The following is an 11,888-nucleotide window of genomic DNA, read 5'->3' on the forward strand; positions in this document are numbered from 1 at the left end:
TGCTCAGGTCCGCAACTGGTTCCATCCCACGTTTACAATTCTCTATCTCCCACCATATTCCCCATTTCTCAACCCCATTGAGGAGTTGTTTTCAGCATGGCGGTGGACGGTGTATGATCGCAAACCCCATGAACGTATGGCCCTTCTCCAGGCAATGGAGGAGGCCTGCGGTGACATTCCAGCAGAGTCCTATCAGGGGTGGATGTGTCAAGCCAGGAGATATTTCCCCCGCTGTCTGGCCGAGGAGAATATCGCCTGTGATGTTGATGAAAATCTGTGGCCGGACCAAAACAACAGACATGACTGATTATGTTTTCGAAATGGGGGGAGTGTTTTTTTTTTTTTTTTTACATGTGAGTCATTTAGCAGACGCTCTTATCCAGAGCCACTTACAGTCAGTGAGTGCATACATTATTTTATTTTTTTCATACTGGCCCCCCGTGGGAAACGAACCCACAACCCTGGCGTTGCAAACGCCGTGCTCTACCAACTGAGCCACACGGGACTTTGATTTGACTGTATTTTGACAGTTTCTTTAACTATTCTGTACAATTGATCTAACACACAGTACAGTAATACAAATAGGACAATTTTTCTTTCTTTGCAGATGCAAAATATATTTACTGTATGTTTGCATTTGTACTGTATGTGTTCTTACAGTATGCTGTTTGACATGTATTGAGTCATGTTGAAATATAAAACTTACATTTTTGCATTTGTGTTCCTTTCTTGTTTCGGTACACACAAACAATATACAGTATAACAACATAATCTTAGTCTTTACACTGAAATAGGTTCTGATAATAGTGTTTTGAATATGTCACATTAGTTTGATCTCAGTTGTCACTAAGTTTGATTAATTTGATGTGTGTGTGTGTGTGTCTCATTTGTATGCAGAGTTTCACTATGAACAGGAAGTACATGATTCTGATTACTGTGTTTCATTTTGCAAGATGTCAGTGGGGTTTGGGGAAATTGGCTAACTGTTTTGTGTTCTGAGTACCTGAGATGTGGTTTCAGCAAACGTGTGTTAACAATTGGGGAAAAACTGTAATTCAACCAGTGTGTGCCCAGTGGGATGTAATCCGTTACTTCACAACCCATGTGGGTGGGGAGGGTTCTTGTGTCCAGTGGTAGCTAAATGAGGCCTGGCTGGCCACAGTAGCTTGGGATCCATGACTACATTTGACCTTGTGGGCTCAGAGATTCCCTTTGAAGATGTTAATCCCAACAACCCAGCGCTATAGTGTTCGGGGAGTTCAGCCTGAAGCTGCGTCCCGCTGGTCATGGATATGACACGTTTTCCCCCCCCTCACTGTTCTCTGGGTGAGACGTCTCTGTCCAACGAGCCAAACATGGACCCACACTTTTACGCTGGCGTGCCAAGATGTCCCCAGGTTCTTGGAATAGTCGTCCAGTTATCCCATTATAGGGTTATCTCTTTTTTTAGTAACCGGGGGCTTTACTCAAGCAGATTAAGACAAGAGTCAATGCGGCAAGAGTCAGCCAGTTGCAGGGTTTGTTCTCCACTACGCCTCACCTCCCTCCGCCAACCTGCTAGCTAGCTCTCTGCAGGCCCAGGCCCACACACCCACACCTCTCTCCTAGGCAGAAGCAGGACGTGTCTGTAGGAATAAAGAAGTATGGGTGCCTACGAGTCTAACCTGGATGATATCCTGGCAGAGGACATGCACCACTGGTATAACAAGTTCATGAAGGAGTCACCTTCAGGACTCATCACGTTGTTTGAGCTGAAGACTATGCTGGAGATGCAGGGGATGTCAGAGGAGGCTAGCAGCTATGTGGACCAGGTCTTCTTTACCTTCGACATGGACGGGGTAAGAAGAAACTGTATGCAGACCCCCCATCCTCCTCTCTCTCTCTCTCTCTCTCTCTCTCGTCTCTTTATTCTGTCTGTCACAGACATGGTTCCATCAGGAATACAAAGACGACTGATGAGTAATGGCAACTGATGGATGATTAATGAATTATGAATTGATTTGATTAATATATGAATATAGTGCTGTTCAAGATGCTCACAGTAAGGGGGGGAAACTCTCCTCATCCACCACCGCGGTGTGGCACCCACCTGCGTGATGCATGGTCGGTAGCCACTTGTACCATAATGCTCGCCACACGTCAGCTGACCACACAGGATGCCATCATCCACCGTGCCCCCTTGAACTTTCTAAGCCTATAGCTCGGGTTGAAATACTTTACTTACATAACGTATCGTTGATGATTTACCTGTAAGAAACTGTTATAATCTCCATATAACTCAGCTATGAACCCTTTGAATGCTTTCTTATTGTTGACATAGACCATCCTTGAGAGGCAACTTTATTAGGCTATTATAATTACATTAGGTGTTGGCGTTAACCAGAAAGTTATTGTAAGTATCTCTTCTCTTTTTTTTTTGTCTAACAATCATATTTCTCTCTCTCTCTTCCAGGATGGATATATAGACTTTGTAGAATACATAGCAGCAGTCAGTCTGATGCTGAAAGGAGAAATCAACCAGAAACTGAAGTGGTACTTCAAACTTTTCGATCAGGACGGAAACGGCAAAATTGACCAAGATGAAATGGGGACAATATTCAAGGTGGTGTTTCTGTATTTATTTATTATTCTATCCGTTTAGTTGCTGTGATTTTATACAGGGATGTTTATCAGGCTCAGGGCCTGAAGAACATTATAAACTCTCTATATCTCCTCTGAAAATAGACTTCAGTAGAGCAGGGAGATTAACTGTGAAGGGTTCAGAAAGGTTTAAATAGCCGACAACTAGACAGTACACACCAACAAAGGGTTGCTAATCTAATCCTAACCTAATTCTATCCTTCACTACTGTCTGTCGTCGATCAATCTGCTGCTTCGCTAGCTAGTGACACTGGCAATTATATAGCACAAAAAAGATACTGTCGAATTTTGAGCTGGATTTCAGTGCCTTATTCATCATATTAGAGATGTCCTATTTAAGTCACCACAAAGCCGCAGTCATTAAAACTTTTCTTATCCTGTTTAGAGGAAACGTTTACTATAAGAGTATTTTTTTTTAAAGGCAAATCAGTTAAACTAAGAAAGTATACATAAAAATAAAAATACGTAACGGTTCACTGACTGTTGTGGATTGGCTTGATAGCCTCAAACAGTCCGAATAGTCAATGGACTCTTATCTGGGGACGTATTCTGGACCTAGTGTTTACGCTTTACATCTCAGAGTAGACCAATCAGACAGAGAAGTAACCATCGTGCTACTGACTACTCAATATCTTATAGGGCAATGGAGTCTGAGTCATCACTAAGTAATCACTAAGTCATCACTGGAATCATCACTAAGTCATCACTGGAGTCATCACTAAGTCATCACTGGAGTCATCACTAAGTCATTTTATGAATGCTGCGGCAAATGTTCCAATTATCTGGCCTTCCTCCCAAAGTGTGCACTTGTTCAATTCCTTTTACTGATTTGAAAGGAAATGACTGGTAAAAGAAATACGGTGGAAAGGTCCCAGTACTTGTGGGAAGCAATGGATGAGTGCACACTTCAGGAGAAAGGAGGTATTATTATAGGCCCCAATGTGTTGTGGGGACTCACTAAGGACATGATACTGTTGAAATACTGTTGTATACCTCAGACACAGTAGACCTGATTGATTGATATTTGGGTAAAACTGACTTAGTGATGACTCCAGTGATGACTTAGTGATGACTCACAGTTATTTATTTTTTTGAAAAGTACCAAGAACCCCAGAGGATGATAGAACCCCAGAGGATGATAGAACCCCAGAGGATGATAGAACCCCAGAGGATGATAGAACCCCAGAGGATGATAGAACCCCAGAGGATGATAGAACCCCAGAGGATGATAGAACCCCAGAGGATGATAGAACCCCAGAGGATGATAGAACCCCAGAGGATGATAGAACCCCAGAGGATGATAGAACCCCAGAGGATGATAAGACCCCAGAGGATGATAGGACCCCAGAGGATGATAGGACCCCAGAGGATGATAGGACCCCAGAGGATGATAGAACCCCAGAGGATGATAGAACCCCAGAGGATGATAGAAACCCAGAGGATGATAGAACCCCAGAGGATGATAGGACCCCAGAGGATGATAAGACCCCAGAGGATGATAGGACCCCAGAGGATGATAGGACCCCAGAGGATGATAGGACCCCAGAGGATGATAGGACCCCAGAGGATGATAGAACCCCAGAGGATGATAAGACCCCAGAGGATGATAGGACCCCAGAGGATGATAAGACCCCAGAGGATGATAGAACCCCAGAGGATGATAGAACCCCAGAGGATGATAGAACCCCAGAGGATGATAGGACCCCAGAGGATGATAGGACCCCAGAGGATGATAGGACCCCAGAGGATGATAGGACCCCAGAGGATGATAGAACCCCAGAGGATGATAGGACCCCAGAGGATGATAGGACCCCAGAGGATGATAGAACCCCAGAGGATGATAGAACCCCAGAGGATGATAGAACCCCAGAGGATGATAGGACCACAGAGGATGATAGAACCCCAGAGGATGACATGAAAGCATAAAAACCCTTATTTCTAATGATATTCTCTGTGACTTCAGCTCTTCGTTCTGTTTTGATTACTTCAGGCTATCCAGGACATTACCCGATGTTATGACCCTCCTACGGAGGAGATTGTGACCCTCATCTATGAGAAGGTTGACATCAATAACGAAGGTAAGAATTATCAACATTTAGAGATGTAAATGTATTGAAATGGGTGAGCTTACCCACAATACAGATAGGTATTATTGGGGGTGGAATTTAAGTTAGCTTTTTAATGCTTTGATTGCTATCCTCTGGGGATCCAATGAATATCTTGTTCTATATATTTTTTTACCAAAATAAATTATATTCAACTCAATTAATTCTTCACACCTCCAGGTGAGTTGACTCTAGAGGAGTTTATCGAAGGAGCCAAGGACCACCAAGACATCATGGAGATGTTGGGAAAGATGATGGACCTCACCAACGTTCTAGAGATCATCGTCAACGGACAGAGAAAGCAGGTCAAATCATCAAAATGATGATGACGTCACTTCCTGTTGCACTTCCTGTTTGATGGACTCAGACTGTACAGAATGCAACGCAGAAAAGGTTGTTGAGAAAGAATACGATTGTTTTCTTTCTTTGTCTGGGACGGAAAGCAATTATGGTGGAATTTTTAATATATAATATATGGAGGAAATGTATAAATGAACAAACGACGAACGTGAGCATCTTGATGAGAAGGTGGATATACGTGAGTGGGAGTGAGCCATGTCCCAAATCTCCATTGACCAAGAAGACTGAGTTGATTGAAGCATAATGGAACCCGTCTTGTTCACTCTATGTTCTCGATTTCTACATCCCCATTCCCAAAGTCCCATCATAGAGTTAACAACGGTGGAAACCCTCTAGACAATGATTACACCAATCAAAGACTTTGAGATCAATGACAGGAAGTGTGAAAGTGCCCACTTTGGGAGAAGGGTAGAGAATTGTGATGCAACCTATATGTTCTCTCTATGTGTGTATCACCTGAGTGGAGCAGAGGAGAGATCTCTTCCTCATCTTCCTCCTCTTCCTCCTTCTGGTGCTCTCTCTAGTCACCACAACTCTCTCTAGTCACCACAGCTCTCTCTAGTCACCACAGCTCTCTCTAGTCACCACAGCTCTCTCTAGTCCTCCTCCTCTGACACCACAGCTCTCTCTAGTCACCACAACTCTCTCTAGTCACCACAACTCTCTCTAGTCACCACAACTCTCTCTAGTCACCACAGCTCTCTCTAGTCCTCCTCCTCTGTCACCACAGCTCTCTCTAGTCACCACAACTCTCTCTAGTCACCACAACTCTCTCTAGTCACCACAACTCTCTCTAGTCACCACAGCTCTCTCTAGTCCTCCTCCTCTGTCACCACAGCTCTCTCTAGTCACCACAACTCTCTCTAGTCACCACAACTCTCTCTAGTCACCACAACTCTCTCTAGTCACCACAGCTCTCTCTAGTCACCACAACTCTCTCTAGTCACCACAGCTCTCTCTAGTCCTCCTCCTCTGTCACCACAGCTCTCTCTAGTCACCACATCTCTCTCTAATCCTCCTCTTCCTCTGTCACCACAGCTCTCTCTAGTCACCACATCTCTCTCTAATCCTCTTCTTCCTCTGTCACCACAGCTCTCTCTAGTCACCACAGCTCTCTCTAGTCCTCCTCTGTAACGGTCTTAAAACACACTTTGTCACCAAGTGATACATTGTTCTTAAGGGTCTTTTAAGAGAGGATGTATAACTGCTGTTGACAGACAGTGTGCAGGACTGATATCCATCCATCCATCCATCCTACCCACCTACCTACCGAGTAGAGCGCTATATGGACTCTGCCTAGTTACAGCTCATCATTGGCTGCTCGTTGAGCCTTTAATGGTGTAATAAGCCAGGATTCAGCGAATGCATCTGCCTTCTGGAAGCCAGCCCTCATACCATAAACACACGAGTTTGGAACATTAGGGAAATGTAGGGTCATTCTCTGGCTGGTGACTAGGATTCTCTGGCTGGTGACTAGGATTCTCTGGCTGGTGACTAGGATTCTCTGGCTGGTGACTAGGATTCTCTGGCTGGTGACTAGGATTCTCTGGCTGGTGACTAGGATTCTCTGGCTGGTGACTAGGATTCTCTGCATTCCTATTCCTATTCAGGATAAATTATTTAAAGAAACTGAATAGATGTATTGTATATCCTCTTATTTTAAATAAACGGAATGGAATTGTTGTTTTTCAAAACAATGATGGTACTTTATATATATTTGAGAGAAAAAAAAGTATATTTCCAAAGTAAAAGGTCCAGGTTTCTGAGTCACTAAAGATGTTCCATAGATTGTTTTTGACTGCATGTTGAAAGTGACAGTTCATTCTAAATTCACACCTGTGTCCCATGGGTTGGGACTGATCTCTGCTTTTTGGGTTCTGGCTGTGTCCCATGGGTTGGGACTGATCTCTGCTGTTTGGGTTCTGGCTGTGTCCCATGGGTTGGGACTGATCTCTGCTGTTTGGGTTCTGGCTGTGTCCCATGGGTTGGGACTGATCTCTGCTGTTTGGGTTCTGGCTGTGTCCCATGGGTTGGGACTGATCTCTGCTGTTTGGGTTCTGGCTGTGTCCCATGGGTTGGGACTGATCTCTGCTGTTTGGGTTCTGGCTGTGTCCCATGGGTTGGGACTGATCTCTGCTGTTTGGGTTCTGGCTGTGTCCCATGGGTTGGGACTGATCTCTGCTGTTTGGGTTCTGGCTGTGTCCCATGGGTTGGGACTGATCTCTGCTGTTTGGGTTCTGGCTGTGTCCCATGGGTTGGGACTGATCTCTGCTGTTTGGGTTCTGGCTGTGTCCCATGGGTTGGGACTGATCTCAGCTTTTGGGTTCTGGCTGTGTCCCATGGGTTGGGACTGATCTCTGCTGTTTGGGTTCTGGCTGTGTCCCATGGGTTGGGACTGATCTCTGCTTTTTGGGTTCTGGCTGTGTCCCATGGGTTGGGACTGATCTCTGCTGTTTGGGTTCTGGCTGTGTCCCATGGGTTGGGACTGATCTCTGCTGTTTGGGTTCTGGCTGTGTCCCATGGGTTGGGACTGATCTCTGCTGTTTGGGTTCTGGCTGTGTCCCATGGGTTGGGACTGATCTCAGCTTTTTGGGTTCTGGGCTGTGTCCCATGGGTTGGGACTGATCTCTGCTGTTTGGGTTCTGGCTGTGTCCCATGGGTTGGGACTGATCTCTGCTGTTTGGGTTCTGGCTGTGTCCCATGGGTTGGGACTGATCTCTGCTGTTTGGGTTCTGGCTGTGTCCCATGGGTTGGGACTGATCTCTGCTGTTTGGGTTCTGGCTGTGTCCCATGGGTTGGGACTGATCTCTGCTGTTTGGGTTCTGGCTGTGTCCCATGGGTTGGGACTGATCTCTGCTGTTTGGGTTCTGGCTGTGTCCCATGGGTTGGGACTGATCTCTGCTGTTTGGGTTCTGGCTGTGTCCCATGGGTTGGGACTGATCTCTGCTGTTTGGGTTCTGGCTGTGTCCCATGGGTTGGGACTGATCTCTGCTGTTTGGGTTCTGGCTGTGTCCCATGGGTTGGGACTGATCTCTGCTGTTTGGGTTCTGGCTGTGTCCCATGGGTTGGGACTGATCTCTGCTGTTTGGGTTCTGGCTGTGTCCCATGGGTTGGGACTGATCTCTGCTGTTTGGGTTCTGGCTGTGTCCCATGGGTTGGGACTGATCTCTGCTGTTTGGGTTCTGGCTGTGTCCCATGGGTTGGGACTGATCTCTGCTGTTTGGGTTCTGGCTGTGTCCCATGGGTTGGGACTGATCTCTGCTGTTTGGGTTCTGGCTGTGTCCCATGGGTTGGGACTGATCTCTGCTGTTTGGGTTCTGGCTGTGTCCCATGGGTTGGGACTGATCTCTGCTGTTTGGGTTCTGGCTGTGTCCCATGGGTTGGGACTGATCTCTGCTGTTTGGGTTCTGGCTGTGTCCCATGGGTTGGGACTGATCTCTGCTGTTTGGGTTCTGGCTGTGTCCCATGGGTTGGGACTGATCTCTGCTGTTTGGGTTCTGGCTGTGTCCCATGGGTTGGGACTGATCTCTGCTGTTTGGGTTCTGGCTGTGTCCCATGGGTTGGGACTGATCTCTGCTGTTTGGGTTCTGGCTGTGTCCCATGGGTTGGGACTGATCTCTGCTGTTTGGGTTCTGGCTGTGTCCCATGGGTTGGGACTGATCTCTGCTGTTTGGGTTCTGGCTGTGTCCCATGGGTTGGGACTGATCTCTGCTGTTTGGGTTCTGGCTGTGTCCCATGGGTTGGGACTGATCTCTGCTGTTTGGGTTCTGGCTGTGTCCCATGGGTTGGGACTGATCTCTGCTGTTTGGGTTCTGGCTGTGTCCCATGGGTTGGGACTGATCTCTGCTGTTTGGGTTCTGGCTGTGTCCCATGGGTTGGGACTGATCTCTGCTGTTTGGGTTCTGGCTGTGTCCCATGGGTTGGGACTGATCTCTGCTGTTTGGGTTCTGGCTGTGTCCCATGGGTTGGGACTGATCTCTGCTGTTTGGGTTCTGGCTGTGTCCCATGGGTTGGGACTGATCTCTGCTGTTTGGGTTCTGGCTGTGTCCCATGGGTTGGGACTGATCTCTGCTGTTTGGGTTCTGGCTGTGTCCCATGGGTTGGGACTGATCTCAGCTGTTTGGGTTCTGGCTGTGTCCCATGGGTTGGGACTGATCTCTGCTGTTTGGGTTCTGGCTGTGTCCCATGGGTTGGGACTGATCTCTGCTGTTTGGGTTCTGGCTGTGTCCCATGGGTTGGGACTGATCTCTGCTGTTTGGGTTCTGGCTGTGTCCCATGGGTTGGGACTGATCTCAGCTGTTTGGGTTCTGGCTGTGTCCCATGGGTTGGGACTGATCTCTGCTGTTTGGGTTCTGGCTGTGTCCCATGGGTTGGGACTGATCTCTGCTGTTTGGGTTCTGGCTGTGTCCCATGGGTTGGGACTGATCTCTGCTGTTTGGGTTCTGGCTGTGTCCCATGGGTTGGGACTGATCTCTGCTGTTTGGGTTCTGGCTGTGTCCCATGGGTTGGGACTGATCTCTGCTGTTTGGGTTCTGGCTGTGTCCCATGGGTTGGGACTGATCTCTGCTGTTTGGGTTCTGGCTGTGTCCCATGGGTTGGGACTGATCTCTGCTGTTTGGGTTCTGGCTGTGTCCCATGGGTTGGGACTGATCTCTGCTGTTTGGGTTCTGGCTGTGTCCCATGGGTTGGGACTGATCTCTGCTGTTTGGGTTCTGGCTGTGTCCCATGGGTTGGGACTGATCTCTGCTGTTTGGGTTCTGGCTGTGTCCCATGGGTTGGGACTGATCTCTGCTGTTTGGGTTCTGGAAACGTCAGACAGACGTTGTTTCACTACTGTATGATTAAAAACGGAATGGTTTGTTTTGATTTACTGACTGACTATTACGATTGTAGAACGATTGTCACAACAACGAATCATATACCGAAAATGTTATTTAAAAGGTTGTGTGTGTATTTTGCTTAAACGTGAATTTGGGTTGCCTTAACAATTGAATCAACCCTTCTAAATAAACAGAGATTTATTGTATTATTTACTCTATTGTCGTGATTAAATAAAGGAAGTGATTCAACAGTTTTAACTACGTCTAAAGCCATAGAACGTTTTTATATTGTCTTAAAACGCCCTGTCTTCAATCATTTCCATGGTTAACAAACTTCCGGGAATCATACGCTTGACGCTTGCTTATACTGAAAGATATCCCCTCCACTTGCTACAATCCTTACCTACTGAGTATATTTAGTTGACCTATATTTAAACCCTACAGTAGTCTATTTCTAACAAGCTTAGTCCCTGGTGTTTCATTTATCAGCACGACTGAATAAGACCCCACAGAGGACATATGGAACCATATTGGTGCCAACTTCCAACAGAAATACAATTTATTCAACAGTTTAAAATGTCCTGCTGTGAAGTACTTTTGCTTTACTACTAAATGAAACACATACGTGTAGTACTGTTGGATTGTATGTAGGGTGTTGCTTAGAGGTTTGAGCTTACAGGTTAGAGAATTAATCAAACAACTAACTGGCATTCATCTACAGTACGTAAAAAAAAATCATTTTTGTTTTATTAGCACATCACTAGGGAAGGGACTAGGGCTGTCACGAAATGTCGCCAGCCGGTGATTGTCAAGCAAATAACTGTCTGTCTCACGGTAATTGACCGTTAATTAACATAAACACATTTAGCACCTTCTGGCTTCCACACATAGCCTACAAGCCACTGATGCAGACCTTTGGAACATCTACATTTTATAAAGTCTAATAAATCCATGTAATATAGCCTACACCATCACAATAAATCCATTATTTATTTTAGACAGGTCTAAAGAAGCATGATATGAAGAAAATGTAGTCTATTTCAGAAGAACAGAATAGCACACTCTGAGTTGTCCTTATGTTAGGTCCTGATCTGGCTATGCCAAATGGCTGTGGGCTACACTAGTTCATTTAGCAGACAAGATTTGCTTAGAATTCCATGACATTATTTTATATTATTTTATAGTATGAAGAATACAATTGAACAAAGCTGAATAAAATAGAAAGGATATTTTCTCCAAACGATTTGAGGAAGTGCACACATGCGGCTATTCTGTGTTGAGTGGTTAACAAAGAAATAGGTATTCCTAAATGCTTAATTTAGAGTTATTAATTTAACTTTAGTTGTTCTACAAACGTTGGGCTATATGTTTAGATTTTTAATACATTGTAAGGCCGCATGATGCAACTCTAATGATGATTTGAAAAAAGTAGCTTGAAAGGCATGAGCTCTGCTTTGTTTTGTGCGCAGGCTGTACACACTTCATCAGTCTCTCATTCACAATTTGACTAGCTCTTGATAATGCCTCGAATTTCCCGGCGGCATCCCCTTTGTGTGGCCGTAATGCACCCTAAAAAAATCCATGCCTTTTGCGGCCAGTGGGCGTTGTGCCCTTCTCCCTGAGAGCTGCACGCTCCGAAGCACCTCTCACTCACATGGAAGCATCTCTCACTCACATGGCTCACGTGATCGGGTCTTTCTCTGAGGCTACAAGTGAAGATAGACACATCAGGGACTTTATGGGCGTGTCCTTATCCAATTCCGAGGTGCATATTGAAGATTTTGGAAGAACTGTCCACATTTACTTTTTTGTCAACCAACAAGATGAGTAGGCCTAACGAACAGCAAAAGCACTAGCCTATGTCAATCTACTATCCCCCATAGTACAGAAGTTGACCCTATTCTATTCTGTACGAGAAATAAATATTCCAAACATAGTCTGGGACAGTTGTGGGATGCGATCA

General features: G+C 45.7%; 1 protein-coding gene across 1 annotated transcript; it reads left to right on the top strand.

Moving 5' to 3' along the window:
• Positions 1 to 1,513: 1,513 nt before the first annotated feature.
• guca1c (guanylate cyclase activator 1C) lies at positions 1,514 to 5,659 on the top strand. Its single transcript, XM_041877117.2, has 4 exons — positions 1,514 to 1,838; positions 2,453 to 2,602; positions 4,631 to 4,718; positions 4,926 to 5,659. Exons 1-4 carry the CDS (start codon positions 1,644 to 1,646, stop codon positions 5,066 to 5,068), a joined length of 576 nt encoding a protein of 191 aa, XP_041733051.1. The 5' UTR covers positions 1,514 to 1,643; the 3' UTR covers positions 5,069 to 5,659.
• Positions 5,660 to 11,888: the final 6,229 nt, after the last annotated feature.

This window comes from Coregonus clupeaformis, chromosome 5 (assembly GCF_020615455.1).
Source record: "Coregonus clupeaformis isolate EN_2021a chromosome 5, ASM2061545v1, whole genome shotgun sequence".
NCBI classification, from domain to species: domain Eukaryota; kingdom Metazoa; phylum Chordata; class Actinopteri; order Salmoniformes; family Salmonidae; genus Coregonus; species Coregonus clupeaformis.